The sequence below is a fragment of the Nicotiana tabacum genome, chromosome 10 (assembly GCF_000715075.1).
Source record: "Nicotiana tabacum cultivar K326 chromosome 10, ASM71507v2, whole genome shotgun sequence".
Taxonomy (NCBI): domain Eukaryota; kingdom Viridiplantae; phylum Streptophyta; class Magnoliopsida; order Solanales; family Solanaceae; genus Nicotiana; species Nicotiana tabacum.
In genome coordinates, this window is record NC_134089.1 from 17,916,628 (window position 1) to 17,938,602 (window position 21,975).

At 33.6% G+C, this 21,975-nt stretch overlaps 2 protein-coding genes across 2 annotated transcripts; one reads left to right on the forward strand and one right to left on the reverse strand.

Annotated features, from left to right (window-relative positions):
- Nucleotides 1–4,783: 4,783 nt before the first annotated feature.
- Nucleotides 4,784–10,902, reverse strand: LOC107772237 (thioredoxin-like protein AAED1, chloroplastic). Its single transcript, XM_016591728.2, has 9 exons — nucleotides 10,641–10,902; nucleotides 9,154–9,295; nucleotides 9,006–9,051; nucleotides 7,530–7,589; nucleotides 6,546–6,582; nucleotides 6,090–6,169; nucleotides 5,902–5,993; nucleotides 5,185–5,245; nucleotides 4,784–4,952 (listed from the first exon to the last, which is right to left on the reverse strand). The coding sequence occupies exons 1-9, from the start codon at nucleotides 10,846–10,848 to the stop codon at nucleotides 4,887–4,889; spliced, it is 792 nt and encodes a 263-aa protein (XP_016447214.1). The 5' UTR covers nucleotides 10,849–10,902; the 3' UTR covers nucleotides 4,784–4,886.
- A 3,990-nt stretch (nucleotides 10,903–14,892) lies between these two features.
- On the forward strand, nucleotides 14,893–18,132 carry LOC107772238 (adenylate kinase). Its single transcript, XM_075222641.1, has 4 exons — nucleotides 14,893–15,291; nucleotides 16,432–16,572; nucleotides 17,089–17,361; nucleotides 17,649–18,132. The coding sequence occupies exons 1-4, from the start codon at nucleotides 15,001–15,003 to the stop codon at nucleotides 17,790–17,792; spliced, it is 849 nt and encodes a 282-aa protein (XP_075078742.1). The 5' UTR covers nucleotides 14,893–15,000; the 3' UTR covers nucleotides 17,793–18,132.
- The last annotated feature ends 3,843 nt before the right edge of the window (nucleotides 18,133–21,975 follow it).

The window sequence follows — 21,975 nt, forward strand, 5'->3', positions numbered from 1 at the left end:
ACTTAGAATTTCTGGTTCGCAGACTTCATTTGGAAAAGTCGAAAATTTCCTCGATTTGGGATTCAAGATAAACCGGTGACTTGGGACACCAAAAGCCAAACCTTTCCCAAGTGGCGACTCTGAATTAAATAAATAATCTCATTTCGAATATTGTCACTTAAATTGGAAAAACTCCACCCGCGCATTTAACCCTTTGGGGCGGGGCGTGCAAAAAGGAGGTGTGACAGTTACCCCTCCCTTTACACTAGCCATCCCCGAGAGTTTTATTACAAAATTATTACAACTCAGAAAAGAAAGTAAAGGAAAAAATACATCAGAAATTAAAAAGGACAACCACAGAGAGCCTGATTCAGACTTCCTATTTGAAGTATGAAGTAAACCAACTCCAAAGATCATGTTTCAAAGCCTTTCTGCCACTTGAGTGTATCAGAGTTCCCAAAGAGTTTCATAAGAACTTCAGGCAGTGCTTACACCCAAATGTATCGCCATATTAAGCTAAAGTGCAGTATGGAAGGTCCAGCCCTCAGGTGTCCAAGTTCAGAGGGAACTCAAGGTCCCAAAGCAAAGCTCACAAGAGGGGGCAGAACTTAAAGACTAGGAGAGAGTGCAAGTGCAGAATTCTGAAAGGGGGAAAGGGGAAGGGAAACAGTACACATAGGGATATAGGTAATGGGGAGTTGCAAGAGGTAAAAAGCAGGTTAGTGGGCATAACCCAACAATGGGAGATGTTGGCACACCCATAAGCCTATTGTAGCACATTGTTTAGAGGTTAGGATCCCCTAAGGGATCAAGTTCAAACCATAGATAATAACTTGTGTATTGCCATATTTTAAACTGTAACTCAAAGCACATGAAGGGAAATAGGGAATGGGGATTCATAGCAGAAACAAGCAAAAACAAATCAACATGTTAGTTTAAGTATTTAACTCTGCAGAAGTAGTAAAGTAGACATAGATGCAGAAAGTTATAAGTAAACACATTGTGGTGATGCTGAAGTTAAATTAGGACATACCAGCTTCAAAGAAACAAGTAGAGAAAATGCAGTAGTCTGGTAAAAACCTCAGTGCAGACAGGAAGAGAAAGTTCTATTATGTGAGTAAGAGTTCAGAAGAGATTGTGAATTGTGTCTGAAGTGTGTAGTGTTTGTGAAAAGGGTCGTGCCTTTAATAATGTAGAAAGCAGGCAGAAATAAGGTAAGAAAATAGTTTGAAAACTGATTGTCAATCAATTACACAAGGCTTCCCTTAATTAAGGGATTCAGATTCAAAACGAGTAAAAGGAAAGGAATTAAATAAATACTTTGTGTAAAGCATGAAATTGAGGGCAAATACATAAAGGTTATTTAAGGACAGGTTTTTGACAGTACACGGTTTGTGCAAATAAGGTAAGAAGATCAATTAACAACCAGTAAATCAAAAGGGTCTGAGATTTTGTATGAATGAACCAAGTCAAAAGATGGGAAATGTTTTTAACTTAAGGAAAATCAGCAAACAATGGAAAGGGAATCAATTAGACCCATGTTCAGAGGGAAGTAGGAACTAATCACAAATTCAAAAGCTACTTTAAAGGGAAGTATATCATATATAAGGAGAATACGAACATGTTAAGCATGAAGGAAGACTGTAGTGTCATTGTAAAGTCAGTAGAAAATCCAGTATAGAAAAGTTTAGCAAAAGGTCAGAGTCATATGAAAGCAAGGAATGGGTCTAAAAGAGTTAGGGGTTTTGAAATAAACCCTAAGTTCAATCAAATCACATAATCATGCTTGGCGGAACCCCCAAATTCTAGGGTTTCCACATTGAATCAAGTACAGAGATGAGAAGGCAAGTAGTTGAAACAGGCTCAGAGGTTTCAGAGTTGAAACCTCTTGCATGTTTCTTTCATCAACAGAAACTCATGAGAAAAACATGATAGCAAAGTAACATGCGGAACACAGTAGAAGCACTCAAAAGAAAAACATTGATAGGAACAGTAAAAGAAACATGCGTAAGAGATTTTTTAGAAGAAACTTAAACAGGGCTTAATAGAAGGAAAATAAGGAAACTTAAGAACTTAGCAGGAAAATACAGTAGGAGAAACATGCTGGAACATAGTAGAAGACAAAAAATATAAAAACACAGTAGAAATGCATATGAGATCATAGTATGGAAAACATGGTAGAAGAACATACAAGCATGGAGTATATAAAACTCAGTAAAAGAACATACAAGAACGGAGTGTAAAAACTCAGTAGAAGAACATACAAGAACGGAGTGTAAAAACTCAGTAAAAGAACATACAAGAACGGGGTGTAAAAACTCAGTAGAAGAATATACAAGGTAGAAGAAAACATAAGAACACAGTAGAGGCAAATAAACACAAAAGACAAAGGAGAGAAAGTCAGAGAAACACTTAAACATTTTCGGAAAACCCTAGATCGAAAATGAAGCGGTTTTAAAAGTAATTTTTGAAAGAAAAGTTAGGGAAATCGTTTGAAAACTCAAAGAGAGCACAGATACACAACGGATCTAAAGAAATCGGAGAAAACCTCGAAGGGTTAGGATTTCAGAAGAACCCTAGAAATGAGAAAGGCTTTGAAAGGCCACTGATTTGAGTTGGAGAGGTCAGAAACAGGCTCAGATAACCTTGGTATGCCGGAGCAAGGCCGGAGATGACCATGGAACCTCGAGTCGGCAGAGATCTGGGTGCAAACCTTCGAGGTCAGGCCTCGAATCTTCAGGTATCAGGTGCATGAGAGCAAGAGGAGGTGGGTATGAGACTCCCACAGCCTGAGAAGCCACCACAAAAAATCTCAACTTTGTAAGGCCTCATTATAATTTTAACAAATAATATTTCCTACACTTTTCCTTATTAGAACATGATATATAACTCTGGATTTCATGGTCCCCTACATTTCGAAAATTTCAGGTTAAGGAGATAACCTTTCCACAACTCATAAAGAGTTTTACCAATTTATAAACAACAAGCTAATAATATAGTTTCACCCAAAATGTCACAAGAGCATGAAAGTCTTATCTATTATTTCTATCAAACTAATATGGAGGAGACCCGCAATGATCTAGGAACACATATACTCAAGCTGAATTCCTAGAAATCATGACTCATTAATTAAGATAATTCGGTAGATGCATATTATTTGTAAAGATAAATGCAAATTCGTCAAAATTCAAGAGCTCAAAAAGCTGTTTAATATATTGTGAAATGCTTTAGCAAATATATGTAAAACATTCAAATATTATGAGAGAAGATTTACAAAATCTAACACATTAATCATCATCTTCCCTTCCATCAAAAAGATCTGTCAAATTTATTTGATATGAATGATTATCATGTATAGTAAATTATTCAATCTTTCATTCTCATAGAATTAGCAAAGAACTTATACGATTTGGGTATAGAAATCAATCGTGCTTTTATTTATAACACTCCAAATTCAAAACTCAAATTTGTTGAAACTGAAGAATAAATTTAAACCCACTATCTTAGAGCTTTCAAGATTTTCAAAAAATGGATAACTATAAAAGTCTACATTTTGTAGGCTTAGACGCATATAAATACTATAAAAAATGTACCTTTTTTTGTGGTGCAATTTATCCTCCATAATGCGATAATGCACAAAATTGAAACAACAACTTGATTAATATTTTGTTGCTCACAAAAATAATTTTCATAAAGAGTGGTATTCTCCATAAGACCGTTGTGCAAACTTGAAGTACATGTCCCATTTTCAAAAATAAATTGGACAACGTTAAACTTGATTCTCCATGATAAAATAGTGTAAATATCCTTAAGATTGTTGGAAAATATTGGTGATTATGGAGAATAAAAGAATTAGCTTGAGGCGTGTCAAGGACACTGTCCTTAAGGATATTTCGCCCACACCGTGATGAATAAAATTAGGTGTATCTCCTAGGATTCAACAAGCTTTTCTAGAATAAATTAGGAGCAGAAACAACAAAGATTGTATAAAAGAAAACCCAACACAAAAGAAAGAAGAAAATGTTCACTCTTGTTTCTCTGTTATTTTCCTTCCTTTCCTTCAACATTGAAATAGAGTATATATAGGATAAGTTGATAGAAGTTATAGCTCTCAACTTTTGTAGCTTATAAAAGCTTTTTTGAATCCATTAAAATGTCTGACCCAATTCTCAAAAGCCAACATTAGAAATTATTGAATAATTAGCCATTAAGGCTATTCAAGAGTAATATCAAATTTCAGTTACAAAATCATTATTATGTTTGAAAATATATTCAAATTAATTAGCATAATGAAAACCAATTAACATAATATTAAAAGAATGAATCTAGACACTAATTTGTATATTTCTTTTTGAGTTATCAACATTATTTTTCTAACACATATATCCTCCCCTGACTGTAGGTACTAGGTAGAGTTGAGTTGAAAAAACAGTGTTAGCTGCAATTTCAAGTTTTTGAACCCTTTGTGACTTCAACTAATTTACTCGGAACAGTTACATGAAAATTTAACAAAGTCAAAAATCAAACTCTATACTTGTTCCAGTAATCCGAAGTTAACTAACAGGGTAGTCCGTTGCACAAAATATTCTGTGTTTATGCGGGGTCCGAGGAAGGGACATATCCCGAGAAGGTATTAAGCAGTCTACACTAATACTAGCATCAGTGGCTGATTCTACGGCTCGAACTCGTGACATATAGCTCATAGGGAGACAATTTTACCGTTGCTCCGAGGCTCCTTCTAATTTAAGCTTCAACTATATTCATATTATACCTAGGCTAGGTTCTTTTTTTTCTTTTTGTGGATCTAGATTAAGATATTCAAGTAAATCTAATGATACATTTAGATAATGTGTGTGTATCTGTATGTACACATATAAAAGCATTGGTAGCTGAGACCGACTAGATAATTAGCCTTGCACACAGCAAGCACTCAAGATATCATTTATATCTGGATCATCCCCTGCTTCTTTATCCTGTGAGAATCAGGTAGATAATTGAAACAAGGAATTAGTGAAGTTTCATAGGACAAAATCAAATGGGAAGTAACCAATAACCAATCTTGGTTGTGATGAAATCTAAATGGCGTTGAGAAAGAAAGTCTAAAACTATGATGAGTTTAACCGGAGCCTTGAAAATAATTCTAAGCTACATTGGTGCACATAGATTCTGTATCAAGATTGAGATGAAGAAGGAACAACGATTAACCTTGTGTATGTATGTGATTTTATTTTTACCAGGACCTGCAACAATAATTCCTCCTTGTCGCCTGACAATACAAGAAGCAAATTAGTTCACATCATTCCAGTAACAACAACAACAACAACAACAAAAAAACCCCCACAAGTGGGGAATAAATGGTCTCTAAAAATGTGACAAAAGGACATGTTTCAGGCACTAAAACATACATTTATAATGCTTTGCAGCATGGCTTAATATGCAGTTAGCAGGAAGTTATCACCATTCCGTTAGCGCAAAACTCTAAAGACTCTAACAACCAAGAATGTCACTTACCAACTATAAGCGGAAATGATAGAGAAACTATGGCTTATGGTTTACCCACAGATAAACCGAACAATAAAAATAATTTATGTTACCTTAAAACGCCATGCACTTCAGGTGAATTTTACAAAAAAGGAATTGCTTGGATCAGATAATTATTCCTTGGTTTCTTATTACACCAAACTGGATTCGGTGTTTGGGAGTTGACCATGACAATCGTGCAACTTCAACACAGTAAATCTAGTTCAATCGGTGCTTCCTTAGGAAATCCAAAGCACCAATTTTCACTTCTTTTGTCTTAAGAAAGTGGATTCTCCAACTGAATGATGAGTAAACTATGAAAATACAATAAAAATATATTTTACACAATCCTATTAGCTAAACAGATCAGAAGATAAGCAGCATCTGCGGAAATTGACATACCAGCCACCTCGTGTCCTGGTGTCCTTTTCAAAAGAAAGCTTCCAATCCTGTCTATATCCCTCCATATATAATTGTATTATTTTCAGACCTGCCTATGCTTGAAGTAAATAAGAACAGATGAGCAAGAACACTATTAGAATACATCGAGAAGCTGGAAGTTTTACTTTATGAGCATCTAATTTGCATACCCCGGGTGTGAATGTGGTTGTAACGCCTGACACAAATCTCAGAGCATCATAAGACCTATAACTTGGATCTGCATAAACCTCTGTAAATAAGAATGAACCTCTGTCAAGTTGTCACCTTTTGAAAAACCGCAGATGCAGAAAATTTTGAAGCAACAGCTAGAATATTCTTCAGTTATTTTGTTTAGCACGCAGAGCATAACATCACGTGATTGGAAAGGACAATTACACATATTTGATAAAATATGTATCTTATATCCCTCACATCGTGTCCTTCTACCTATGCTGACGATCTTCTTATAGGGGAAACTGTAACTTAAAGTGCATTGGCATTCGAGCGAGGTCACTGACCCTATTAAGCATATGTATCATTGGACATTGCTCGAATCTAGTTCATGGGACCTAAGGACTTCTAGTAACAGCCACCGGTGGACACAAGGTCTTTAATCCAAGACTAACCTCCTTTAAACTTTGTTTGCTCGGAGAATGATCTTGCCTGGAGAAAACAAAAACAAAAGAGTCACAACTCAATCCAGCTTCTGCACGAGGTTTAAGGAGCTCTTGCAAATCATAAAAGAGCAAGAAGCAGAAAAGAAGCAAGAAAATAGCAGAATAAGTTGAACTGTGCTAGAAACAAGAACCTGCTCGTAAGAGAAAATGGTAAGGGGAGCAAGGAAGACACTAAGGGGTCGTTTGGTAGGGTGCATAAGAATAATGCTGAATATGGTGTATTAGTTAGCTTGCATTAGTTATGCTGGTATTAGTTATGCTGACATATTTCTTATCCATTGTTTGGCTTGATGTATTAAAGCATTGCACAATTTCTAAAAGAATTGCTTGTTTACAAAAATATCCCCAAAACCATTCCATCACTCTAACTTTCTAAAAGAAACATATGTTGAGAAATGTTTTTCTATGAAAAAGTTTTAAAAAAATTATTTGATTTGTCTACCTATATTGTAATATATAAGTAAATATTTATTTATAAAAAAAGAAATATGCTAAGTATTTATTTATTTACTAGAGATATAATTTTATTTCTCACTATTTGGATTATTTTAAACTTGCATTAATATAATAACTAGCACATTTTAATCAAGCATAAATTTTGAAGGACAATTTTGTCTTTAACTAAGCTAATGCATGCATTAAAAACCATTGCATTGCTAATACCATGGTTTTCTATGCATTAGTTATACATAGGATAATACCAAATAGAATGTATAACTAATGCTTGCATAACTAATGCATAGGTTCAAAATATCTACCAAACAAGGTATTATTAATACACAAAGCTAATGCATGCATTATTTTATCTAATGCATCCTATCAAACGACCCCTAAGTATGAGTAATGTTTTCAAGAAATCTCTGCAATGGAAAAGAATAAAGGAAGTTAAATCATGGATGAGCAATGAGTGCAAGAAGCTTCACTTCTATATACCTGATCAACACTACCAGGTCCAATTAAAACAAGTGCAACTCCAGCTGCATCCATCTTATCCTGTGAATATTCTAGAGTATTAATTACGGATATAATTTATTTAGTGCTGGTAATTAAAAGGCTAAATTAAGCAACAACAACATCAACCCAGTAATCATCCCACTAGTGGGGTTTGGGGAGGGTTGAGTGTACGCAGACCTTACCCCTACCCCGGAGGGGTAGAGAGGCTGTTTCAGGGAGACCCTCGGCTCAGAGACAAGATCTGTAACAACAACAGAAACCAGACAAATAGTATCAGCATCGTAAGACACAACAAATAAGTGGAAGGACAATAATTATGCTAATAACAACATTGAAAAAAATAAAAATAGTGTAATGAACAAAAACCGCCAGTAGTCATAGACAAAACACTATTAGACTAGCTGGAACAACGAGGAAAAGCGCGGAACTACTCCCTAACCTACAACCCTAATGCTCAACCTCCACACCTCCCTATCCAGAGCCATGTCCTCGGAAATCTGAAGTCGCGCCATGTCCTGCCTGATCACCTCGCCCCAATACTTCTTAGGCCGCCCTCTACCTCTTCTCGTACCTGTCAAAGCCAACCGTTCACACCTCCTAACCGGGGCATCTAGGCTTCTCCTCCGCACGTGCCCGAACCATCTAAGTCTCGCTTCCCGCATCTTGTCATCCATAGGAGACACGTCTACCCTCTCCCGAATATCTTCGTTCCTAATCTTATCCAACCTAGTGTGCTCGCACATCCATCTCAACATACTCATTTTGGCTACTTTTATCTTCTGGATATAAGAATTCTTGACTGGCCAACACTCAGCCCCATACAACATGGTCGGTCTAACCACCGCTCTATAGAACTTGCCTTTAAGTTTCAGTGGCACCTTCTTGTCACACAGGACTCCAGACGCTAACCTCCATTTCATCCATCCCACCCCGATACGGTGCGTGACATTCCCGTCGATCTCCCGATCTCCCTGGATAATTGACCCTAGGTACTTGAAAATCTCTCTCTAAATTAAGCAACAGATGATGGAAATTCAGGATATGTCCACTATCATCTTTGTGGTCAAAATAACTAATTAAGCATATTGAAGATAGCAAAATCTAAATAAGAAGCATATTAGAATTAGAAAATTTGTTGACAACACGGTCTTCATACTATGACCCACGCAGATTGTGAATTGCAACTTGTGCAATTTCCATCACTTAACTCGCTAGCATCAAACAAGGATACCAAGACTAGTCATTTGTGTCAAATACTTCAACAAAGAATAGTTCAATAATGATTTAGAAAAAGGATTATTTGGCAATGTTCTGCGAATATGATCCTTTTCAACTATTAATCATGAACGACAACTTATTAAGAAGGGCAGTTGGATATATAAATCAAAAGATTTTGCCATATGAACACTTACAAGAATAAATGATAACCTTCAAAGATGTAGGCAAAAGGATTACCTTCTCAGCTGCCAGATAATCAGCCCTTTTGCGACAAAGGACGCATCTGCAATCGGGAACTAGAATAAGCAGAAAATAGTTTTGTCCACTACATGCTTTTTGATTATCAGTTTTTGGAGGAATGGTGCATAACGCCACAGAAAATTACCCAAAATGACGAGCAAACGCAACAACTGCTTTCCTATCTTTCCACAGATCCGAAATAGGTACACCTTGTCCATTCAGATCAAATACTTGAACATCATCCAACACATTGGCGGTGTCCCCACTCACCACTGTAGACTCTATTCCTATTTCAAAAACCAACAGTTCCAGTCTTAACTATCTTTAGTTCATAGAATCATTTAAATACTAGTAGTATCTGTAATAACTTGCATACCAATGTTTGTAGCTTTAAATCATTTTTTAAATATATTTTCCAGATTGGAGATACGACCTAGGCATCTGATAAACGGCTAAACTTGCATATTTTTTGGTGTACTTTCATCTCATAACTTGTGTGGTTACGGGCGGTTATATGAGTTTTTGTAGTGAATTATGCTCATTTACGTGCATTCTTATGTGTAGGAGCAAGTTGGACGAAGATGAGCAAAAGAAGTCGATTTGGGACCAAAAGACAAGAGAAGTACTTCGCTCGTTCACTCTCGCGCGCGCACGAGAGAGTGAACAAGCTAGCTGAGGAGAGCTTGAAAAAAAAAAGCGGATTATGGCAAAAAGGCATGGAAGTGCACGAGAGACCTAGAAGGAAAAGAAAAAGAGAAGAACTTCACTTGTTCACTCTTGCGTGCGCACGAGAGAGTGAACGAGCTAACCTAAATAGTCTGTCCAAAGTTGGCTTGTATTATTTCGCCCCATGCTAACCCTATCCCATATAAATAGTCTTTAAACTCACTTTTGAAGGGGAATTCGACCTAAGGAGGGGGGATTCGACCGAAGGTGGAGAGATTTGACTGAAGGAGGCAAGAACACGCAAGGAGCAAGGCGGAGAATTCTTCTACGAATTATTGGTCATGAATTTTAGTATTGTAGTTTTGCAGCATCCTTTTCTATATCTTTTCAGCTAAAGTCAAATAATTCTTGAAATTCAAATGCTCAAACAACTGCTAGAATCATCATTCAGTCATCAATCACTAATTTACCAGATCTGAATAAGCTAAACCATCATATCACATAATAACAAACGATTAAGACGAAATCCCACAAGCTTATGGTGCTTATCTGTAGAGTTGGAGACAACTAACCAGGGGCGAAGCTATGTTGGCCCAAGTGTGGTCAACTGAACACCCTTCGTCGAAAAATTGTACGATGTATAAGATAAAATATTACTTGTTATTGATTAAAAAATAGACTTTGAACACCCTTGCATAGCCCACTGGCAAAGGCAAAGGGTGTTCAAAATTTAATTTGAACACCCTTATAAAATTTCGCCACTGCAACTAACCTGTTGACTCCCTAGTTTACTAAATCAGCTTAAGCTAAGCTGCGGAACTGAAATAAATAACTTAAAAGTTTTCCATTTTTCTGCAACATTAAGTAGTAATATACTTTGATGTGTTTATTCTAATAAAAAGGAATCAAGCATGCAAATGAGAAACGGTAATAACATAATTGCAAGAAGAAATTGACAAGCTTAACCTGTGCAATTGGATATAGCAGAGGACCTTTGGGAGACAGAAGTGGCTGAAAAAGTAGGCGTTAAGTAGAGAGGAGAGCTGAGATTGCAGTTAAAACTTAACGGTTGTGGGATTAAATTAACATTGTGAACTGGGAGGCGATGAACACTTCTGTTAACTCCAACGGTGAGGCCACAGTTGTGTGCCGGGGCAGATACAGAAATCGCCATTGGCGTTAGCCAAACAGAGAGATTCTTCAATGGAATAAAAATAATGCGAAATAGTAAGAGATTTAAGAGTTGCATGTGGAAGCAAAGCTTACACGTTGTCAAATTCCTCTCTCCAAAAAAAATTAGAGCCTTCAAAGTAGAATTTTTATTTATTTATTAAAGTTTTCATTTTCATATAAAAAATGGTACAATTAACAATTAAGCTAAAAAGCACTGCCAACTAATTTTTGATAATAAATACGTATTGATTACTCCCTTCGGTGCACTTTAAATAATTTTTTACTTTTTTGTAATTCATAATATTTAATTTTTTTCAGATATCAAGAAGAAATTAATTTTTTTTTTAAAATTGCCTTTAAAATAAAAAACCTAGGAATATTTGTTATATTTTTAATAAACAAATTAAGGTTAATATAATTAATTTTATTATTAATTAATATTAAAAAATGAATTTCTTGATATGTTTAAAAATAGCTTAAAAATAAATTAAAGTGGTTCAGAGGAAGTAGCAATTTAAAGTGAGTTCAATTTGCGGTACCAGGTAACTTGTGGAGTAAATATTGTAATAATACTTATTCGCTTAGTCAATCATCACAACCTTATAATGTGTAATAAACAGTATAACTATTCAATATATCACTAGCATATTCGTTGGTGCTTCGAATAATATTTCATATACAAAATATATGGGGTAAACCTTTTAGGATATTTCACATATCAATGTTAATTTTTTTTTTCTTTTATTTATGATATAGGTAGTAACAAAGATTATCAAATGTTACAATAATGTTTTCTAAAAGTTACCTTAAATTTGAATAATGTATCACATCGATAATTAAATATAATTAGTTAACTTTTTTTAATTTAAAAATATTGCTAGAATAAGAAAATAAAAAAGCGAGAGGATGGTCTTAAATATCTTCATGTGCAATCAAACTATATCAAGGTTTAATATAATATATTTAAAAACGTGAAAAAGAACACATGGAGAGGAGAGAGAATATTCTTGCAGCATGGCATATTCGATATTTGGGATTCTTGATCTTTGATGGGGTGAATTATTTTAATTGAGCCCTTTTTACTTAATTCGGTCGGGTCGGGCAATTCCCGATCCAAGGAATACGGGTTGATCCACGTAATCCATTAATGCAAAGCACAGAACTTAACAGACGTCATTTATTAGTAATTACTTAGAGACTGTTTGGAAAGTCACGTATAAATTAGATTTGGGTGTAATTTAATATATTTTTCTGGCCAAATAATTAATTGGTCAGCATATAATTGTGTGTAATTGGAGAGGTATAATTATACTTTCCAATTCTCAAGGGAGAGGGTGAGAATTGACTTGTTATTTCACATTGCATGTTGTTCATTTTTTAATTAGAATTGATAGTTTAGTTTTGTCAAACATTTACATAATGTTGTGATATTATATTTATAAATATTAATTTATTTTATCAAACATACATTCCAAAATGTTCTTACAAAACGTATATTTTTAGTTTTTATAATTAATTAAACTAAATATTATTAATTTAAAAATATATAAAAATTATTTTTACAATATTAATTATAAATATATGATTACTAATTAGTGTATATCAAGAAAAAATATGCATCTTAAATACCAAATCTAATATCATTTATACTTATAAAAAATTATTTATATGCATATATTTGTTATTCTTAATTTTTAAGTTTTGATAATTCATTTAACATTTAATCTAACTGTGTAATTACACTTGTGAAACCAAACAGTACATTTGTAATTATACTCTAATTACATTGTGACAAATAAACAAGTCGTCGTAATTACTAGACCGTGTGATTACTAGGCTGCATAATTACTATCCTAGTAATTACACCAATTCTAATTACCGTGTGTCTTTCCAAACATACCCTTAGTAAATCTCATGAATAAATATATGCAAATTATTAGGGAAGGATTACTTTTAATGCACATTCAATACTATATATAGTGGGTAAGCATAAAAGTGTGTAAAATCTGTATATTTTTGTATGTAACACAGACACATACACATACACACACACATATATATATATGTATACATACAAAATATCTATATTTTTCTGCTATTATTTTCAAAGTGGCTATAAAGTGTCATTTTACCCAAATTTTATTCCTTAATTTCATTTTATGTTAGGCTATTTATCTATATATGAAGTTTAAGAATTCAAAATGGACTACTAGAACGTATTCTTAAACATGATATAACATCTCTTTGACTATAAAATCATATCATTAAAAATAAATTAAATTTTATAATTAAACATAAAAAAGTACAATCATATCTTAAAACAAATTTGAAAAATACAATGCCACATTATGGGCCCGTTTGACCATAAAAATCTTTTCACTTTTCTTTTAGAAAATTTTTATTTTTTTCGTAATCAGTGTTTGGCCATGAAAATTTAAAATTTCACTTGAAGTTGAATTTCAGAAATTTTCAGAATTTGAAAATTTTCAAAAAACTATTTTTCAAAATTTTCACGTCAAATTACTCACAAAATTCAAAATAGCTCCAAGATGTATTCATTCACAACTCTAATTTTCAAATATCATTTTTATTTAAAAAATAATTTTTTTGGGGAATATCACAATTCTTATGTCCAAACTCCCACTACATAGATGAATTTTTGTGTTTCAAATGAAATATCAAAATACTACTTAAACACTTCTAAGGTTTTATTGGGTTGTTGTTATTGTTATTGTTGCTAATCTCAATTAACAAATTTTATATTTTCACAATACGTAAGTGAAAATTAATATCAAATACAATTCTTACTTTTACCAATTTCTTTTACGGCAAAGGGCTAAATATACCCCTCTACTTTAAAATATTATTTACATGTACCCTTCGTTATACTATTGGGCTATCCATACCCCTACCCTGCCATCATACTTTGGAACAAAAATACCCCTATTTTGGATAGAGTGCCATGTGGTAGCACCAGATAAAAATGACCCATTTCTTTTTTTTTTACCCAACCCATTTTACAAAAAACCCACAACCCGAACCATATTTTTATTTTTCAGTTTTTTAAAGATTTTTTTTTTGTAAAACTTAAAAAAAATTGCAAAATATTTTTGTTTTTTTAAACTGAGTAGATACTGAAAAAGGTTTTGTAAAACAAATTGTAAAAACTGAAAAAATCGTTTTTAACAAAATATTTTTTTTGTAAAAACTGGATTTTTTTTTCAGATTTTAACAAAATATTTTAGTTTTTTAAAAACTGAAAAAAATATTTCCAACAAAATATTTTCGTTTTTGAAAAATATTTTTTTTTCATTTTTTCAGTTTTTTTTAAAGATTTTCTTTTTGTAAAAACTGAAAAAAAACAAATTTGTATAAACTGAATTTTTTGTGCAAAAACAGAAAAAAAAATATTTTCGTTTTTTAACAAAATATTTTTGTTTTTTAAAAACTGAAAAATTATTTTCAACAAAATATTTTTGTTTTTGAAAAATATTTTTTTTTATTTTTTCTGTTTTTTAAATTATTTTGTTTTGTAAAAACTGGAAAAACAAATTTGTAAAAATAGAATTTTTTTTTTGTTTTTTAACAAAATATTTTCGTTTTTTAAAAACTGAAAATTTTAAAAAAAATTGGAAAAAAATGAAAATAGGGGTCGGGTTGTGGGTTTTTTTAAAAACGGGTCTGGTAAAAAAAAGAAATGGGTCGTTTTAATCTGGTGTTGTCACGTGTCACTCCATCCAAAATAGGGGTATTTTTGTTTAAAAGTAAGACAGAGGGCATATATAACTTAATAGTATGACGGTAGGGGTATGGATAACCCAATAATATAACGAGCGGTACAAGTAAATAATATTTGAAAGTAGAGGGGTATATTTAGCCCTTTGCGGTTTCTTTTAACTTCAATATCAAGTATACTTTTTTTTTTCAAACTCCAACTAAAATATTGTCCTAATACGGTAATACCTACACTATTTTTTCCTGGGTTGGAGCTACCAACTTCCAAACCAACAAAACGGGTCAATCCACGTAACCCGTTAATGTAAGACCTAGAAATTTTCAACACTTTTCCTATTAACTAGGAAATCGCCTCCTTATTTGTCCCCCTCTTCTCTCTTCACAGCTCCAAAAAAAAAAAGTCCAAAACTTTGCGGCAATGGCGGCCATGATCCGCCTGTTCAGATCTTCATCTTCATCCATTGCCCTTAGGTCTTTTTCCACAGCAGCTGTATCTGAGACTTTGAAATCTCAATCTTACCCTCACAATCCCCTCCCTACTAGTATTGAACCCAAGGGTAAAACTGTCCAATGGGTTTTCTTAGGCTGTCCAGGTGTCGGAAAAGGTACATATGCTAGTCGCCTTTCTACTCTTCTCGGCGTTCCTCATATTGCCACTGGTGATCTTGTCCGTGAAGAGTTGAATTCTTCTGGCGCTTTATCCAAACAAGTATGTTTTGTTAACCTTTTTTTTTTCTTCAATTTTTTGCTTTAAGAATATCTTATTTACTGTGTAGATTGATGAATTACTTAATATATGGGTGTACATATTTGACATATTAACTTAAATAGCCATCCGGCTTACAGACATATAATATATGTATATTGGTTAGCGGCTGTAAATATGTTTGGCCGAGCTAACAAATGTGTAACTTCCCCTAAATATTTTTCAACAAGTGATCCGTTAATAAACAATTCAGCCATTTGCTGTGGGGCTAGAAAAATATCAACTTTATGATTTGATACTGATATAATGCGTATTTAAGTATTATTTGGCGAAAATAAGGTTAGATCTGGAAGTAGTGGCGGAGCTAGCTAGGATTTTGAGTTTATTCTTATTCCATTGGAAACAACATCTCTACCTTCTCAAGGTAGTGGTAAGGCTTGCATACGCATTACCCTCCCCAGACCCCATTTGTGGGATTGCACTGGGTTTGTTGTTGATGTTTTGTTGTTGCTTCTTATTGGGTTCTCGATAACTTATTTATGCATATTAAATGAATTTTTAAGCACAAATATATGGTTTGGATCAAAGCTAATGGGTTCTTTGCTGATTCATAAACACTTCTGAATCAAATTAGTGCTGATTACTCGTAATTTTGAGTCTAGTTTGGGAGAGCAGATTTGAGCGATTCAGGTATTGTACGGAAAGAAGTCTGTGATCCGTTAATAAACAATTCAGAGATTTGGTGGAAGCTTAATAACTAACAGGAGGTCTTATCTAGATTTTTACTTGCTTTAGTGTTGTCCAACGCAAACAAAGTAGAAAAGTGCCTAAAAACTGTTGGGGCTTTAATCGCAAAGCATAATTAAATTTAAGACCTTTGTGAAGAAAGGTGCAAATGAAAAAAAAATGTATGTTATGCAAGAAAAAATTTCACTATAAACACAAACAACAATATTTGGACAGATGAAATGAAAAAATTAAAATCAAGTAAAATATAGAGATATGGTAACTGAGTATTCATATGGCCAATCCCAACTTGAGTTTGGGATTAAGGCATAGTTGTTTTTATTATATGTGTTTCCAGCTTTATGTTGGTACTTAGTGAAATTGTTTCATCTCATGATCGGCTTCATCCTCTTTCAGCTTGCAGAGATTGTCAACCAAGGAAAATTGGTTTCAGATGAGATAATATTGAATTTACTATCTAAGAGGCTCGAGTCTGGGGAAGCTAAGGGTGAAGCTGGATTCATACTTGATGGATTCCCTAGAACTGTGAGACAAGCGGTGAGTATGCATTCAATTTTCCTACATAAAATCTCTCAATTTCAATCTTGTCTATTATACACCTCTTGGCTACCATCTCCAAAAAACTATATGTATGAGATTGAACGTTTCGATCTGATTATCTGTGAGAAAATAATTAGGCTATGACAGTGATAAACTGAGAATGAATTCTTCTTACCAAAGAAGAGAAATGTGAGAAGTTAGAGGCTAAGTGCTGCTCACTTTAGTTGTCAATTGTCATGTTAAATGCATTAACTTGACTAATGGGAGGCAGGAATGGTGCTTGAAAATAGTGTATTACTTACTTAAAAGACTTCATAGAAGAGGATTCTGTTACCACTGCTCAATAAAGGAGCTTCTTGAATGCTGGGAATACTGCCCTGTTCGCGCTACTTTATTGTCTAAATGGATAGGAACTTTTGGTAAAAGCATTGACAGGACTTCTGATTTATACCAGAGGTGTTAGACGAAATTCTTGTGCAAGTTCTTTAACATTTGTGTCTATTTCTGCATCAGGAAATATTGACTGAGGTGACAGACATAGATTTGGTGGTTAATCTCAAGCTTCCAGAAAAGGTATTGGTTGAGAAATGCCTTGGCCGAAGGATTTGCAGTGAATGTGGAAAGAATTTCAACGTAGCATCTATAGATGTCGCGGGTGAAAATGGGGCTCCTAGAATCAGCATGGCTCCACTTAATCCTCCTTCTCAGTGTATATCAAAGTTAATCACTCGAGCAGATGATACAGAAGATATTGTTAAGGAAAGACTTCGTATATACTATGATAAGGTATTGCTCCAATCTCTGAACCACAATCTTTTCAAGTTCACTAATACTTAAATAAGTTTTTTTCCCTTGTTTGAGTAAGTATTCTCAAACCACAAACTTTTGGGGGTAGAATTAAGCGAAAGCATCTACTACTGATACTCACCTTTCTTGTGATAATCTTCTGATCTCTTTAATCAAATAGCTCTAGATATTGTTAGTTAACGGTCATTCAAGCATCTATGATGTTATCATATTTCTCTAGAAAAGTAGAAGAGTTGTATAATTTCTGCTCCTTTTTATGATTGCAGAGTCAGCCCGTTGAGGATTTCTACCGAAGCCAAGGAAAGTTACTGGAATTTGATTTGCCTGGAGGCATCCCAGAATCATGGCCTAAGTTGTTGGAAGTTCTCAACCTTGATGAGCAGGAATATAAATTGTCTGCTGCAGCTTAGTTTCTATTAGCTGCTCCGCATGTGTGATGCGTGCTTAAAACAATTTTGCAGAAAAGAACATATTCATTTTTTGCCCCTTCTATTTTTCCTTTTTCCTCTTAATTTAAGTCAAATAACAAACCTCTTGAGTGTACTTTGAAGCCGTTAAATACGGTGGCTGCCTTTGATGAATTTCAAATTTGTTCAATGAAGAGGTCTGTTGTACTATAGTTTCAGCAACTGTTAACAAGGAGATTATTTTTTATATCCTGTAATAAGGTTATAGTAATGACACAATTTTTACAAACTTTCTATATCAATGACATAATCTGATATATGCAACTCATATGGGTTTACTTGATTGCATTGGGAAATTAATGCGTTGTTTGTGGATCTTTTGGCAATCTTTCATTTCTGTGGTACTTGTGCGGTTGCTCAAAAGACACAAGATGTGAATTGACTTCTTCATTTCCTTTTTTTTTCTTGACGGGATAGTCCTGTCGATTTTTCACTTGCTGCTGTTATAGTAAATAATGTATAAAGCAGCCATCCTTCTATATTAGTATTAAACTTATCTTTCGCTCTCCATTCAGCAATTTTCTCACTGAACTATCTTCATAATTGAATTTCTAAAGGAAAATCTTCAGAAATTGCCGTCAGCAAATTTTGGAGGCTTTGTTATATCCTGTAAGATTTATTATCAGTTGTCAAGTTTGTAGTGGGGGCAAGTAATACCTTAAAGGAAGTATTCGACACACTCAAAGCTAGGTACTACCGACTCTTATAACTAGGGGTGGGTATAAATTCCGAAAAACTGGACCATATCGAATTAATTGGGTATTTTGGTTTTGGTTTTTCGGTACTTCAATATTAATCCGATATAAATTTTTCGAAAGTTCGGTACGTTCCTTGATATTAAGATATCGCTAACTTTTTTACTAAATGTTACTCCCTCTGTTCCAGTTTATGTGAACCTATTTCCTTTTTGGTCCGTTCCAAAAAAAATGATCCTTTCTAAATTTGGTAACAATTTAGCTTAAACTTACAATTCTACCCTTAATGAGAAGCTTTTATAACCACACAAATAATCTGGGGTCTTTTTTGATTTGTTTAGGACCACAAATTTCAAAAATCTTCATTTTTTATTAAACTCTGTGCTCAGTCAAACAGGTTGACATAAATTGGAACGGAGTACTCCATTTAGGTTTAGCCATAGCTGGCAGCAACAGTGTATACAGCGGCTATAACATGTCTAGCATACGGGAAATTTATTTAGTTGATTTTAGTCATTATATTTCCTCTGCTGAACTATCTGCAGTGAAATATTATGAATATTTCTCCAGGTTGAGCCATTAAACCTGATAAAATGGAACTACGTCCGAAGAGAGTATGGGTGTCAAATGGGTAGGTTGAGCCGATTTCGAGCGGGTAAAAAATGGGTTGCGTTAATAAATGGGCGGGTCAAATGTTACTTGGGCTAAGATGGATTGGGTCGAAATGGGCTAAAATTTGGGTCATAGCTCAACTCGCCCAACTTTTATCAAGCATTAATTAATATGTGTTGTTTTCTTGTGAATTGTATAATTACCCTTGTGGTCCAGCCCTTCCCTGGACCCTGCGCATAGCGGGAACTTAGTGCATCGGGTTGACCTTTTTTTATGGTCATATATAACATATCAAACAAAAAAATTATATTTAAAATATTTTGGCAAAGTTACTCATGGATCAATTTGGGCTAAAAGTTAGCCCAATTTTAAATGGGTTGAGATGGTTACGTTAAGATGAGCTGAGTTTAATAAAGAGAAATTTTCATAAAGCACTATCTTTTAGTGGTAATTAGTTATCTATAGATATCATTTGCTATATTACGGATTGTAGATATGTTTTCTATTGTTATAAGATGTATTAGATGTATTTAAGCTAAGTATTCATGAATACAGTAGCAAAAATAGGCGTGAATCAGGAAAGTCCAGCTAATCAGTTGTTGTATTCGAGTATATTCGACTGTATTCATGGCGTGAAACATGGGATTACAGCTGGACAGATTATTGTATTCGAGTATATTCGACTGTATTCATGGCGTGAAACATGAGAATACACTGTTTTTAAACGAAAAGTGAATCAATTAACATAATAGACTCCTAATATAACTCAACAAATCAATTATAACACACAAATTTTGTATTTCCAGTTATAAAAAAGATTCTCAATCGAAAAACACCCCAAAAACATAGCAATCTTCAGAGAAATTATATAATACATCTGAATACATAAATTATATTAATTAAAAAAAAACATATGAATACATTCATGAAATATAGCGAGACAGTGAATACAATGAAATAAATAGAATACATCGGGATATATTAAAATACAATGAAAAAATAATGAATACAATGTAATACATAGCAAACAGCGAGATACATTGAAATACAATGAAAAAAACGACAATGAATACAATAAAATACATGAAAATACATGAAAATACAGCGAGATACATTGAAATACATTGAAAAATATTAACAGAAAATTCAAGTTGCTCAGCCCCCAACTCCGTCGTTTTTGTTTAAGAACAACCCTAATATCGTCTCGTTGAAGCAACATCAGTATCCAGTAACTAATCCTTACAATTATTGGCTTTCGGAAGTATGTGTCGGCCCTTGGTTTCGGAAGCATCGAATTACCTTTCTTTCTTGTACTGAGATGGATTTTCAACACTTGATTTCGTTCTTGCTATTCATCTTCTTCATCTTTCCTCACGATTATTAGAATGAAGGAAATCGAGGGGACTAGCCACTTCTCAGTTGGCAGCTTTTCCGAATTACCTTTCTTTCACTTTTGAGGGGATATTAGAAATGTGAGTGAAGAGAGAAAAATAATACAAAGCTTATTTTATGGCTTAATGGTAGGAAGTGACCATAAATAGATATTTGGCTATAAAAAATCAAAAGGTAGCTATGGAATATAATTTTTTAAAAGGATATTTATTTAAAATATATAAAGTATCAACCTGGTAATTAATCCTTTAATAAATGAGGAGGTCAATAACTAGTCCAACCATAGACAAATTAGACCAATCATTTGGGCTTGGGCCAAATTTGACAGCCCCAGAAGAGGGTATTTTTGAGCTCTTTTCAACAATCAAAGAATCCTAAGAATTGGCTTCTATTGAGTTTGATCAATGACCTTTTTTTTTTTTTTTTTTTTTGTAAATAAGTTTTCTATTTATCTGAATACTCTGTACAAGTATGTCTTCATCCTAAAGTTGGACACATAGCCCCAACTTTAATGTGTATCTCTAGCCTCCTCTACTAATTAACTCTAACCTTCAAAAATCTTACTACTTACATCTTGTTTGGATGATTCTTAAGCATCGTTTCATAATGTATCATATTGTACTATATTGTATTGTACTGTATCGTTTGATAAATATAATATTAGGATTGTGTCGTTTGCCATCGTTTCATGATATCGTGCACCAGCAATATGAAGAATAAACTTGCAATATTATAAAGAAATTATAATACAACGTAAAATTACTATATAAAAAGGTAGGGTAAATGATAAAATAAAATAATTTAATAATAATAAAGGGTGAGATTGAGAGAAAAAGACAAGGTAACGACGCGACCACATCAAATCGGTCGTTACATAAAGTGACACATTTCGTCATTTTGTAACGACGGATTCAACGATACGATACAATAAAATTTAAGTAACAATCAAAACAAACATTGTATTTAAAGTAACAATACGATACAATACAATGGGTAACAACCATCCAAACAAGCTGTTAGTATCCTGTATTTTATTACACCTAGCTAGACCTTCTCCTTATTGCTTCATGGATAGAAGTTTAGGCTGGCCATCTGCTTTGCTAGTCTTGGTACTTTGCTTCCTCTGCGGTGTATATCTTGTATAATCATCTTCACAATCACCTCCTCTCTGATCTACACGTTTGTTCTGGAATATCTTTTTTTTTTTTTTGGGTACATCGGAAAAGATTAAAAGGTACTAATAATTAAAATCTTTCATAAACTACACTACTTAACTCTGCCAGAGCAAGAACTTCATTTCCCTGATCGCATCGTCTTATATGTACGACCTTTATTTGCCAAAAGTTTGCTCATTTGTTTGCCTTTCTCCAAATATGAATAATAATATAATATTATATTTATTTTGCTGATTTCTTGTGTTATTCGCG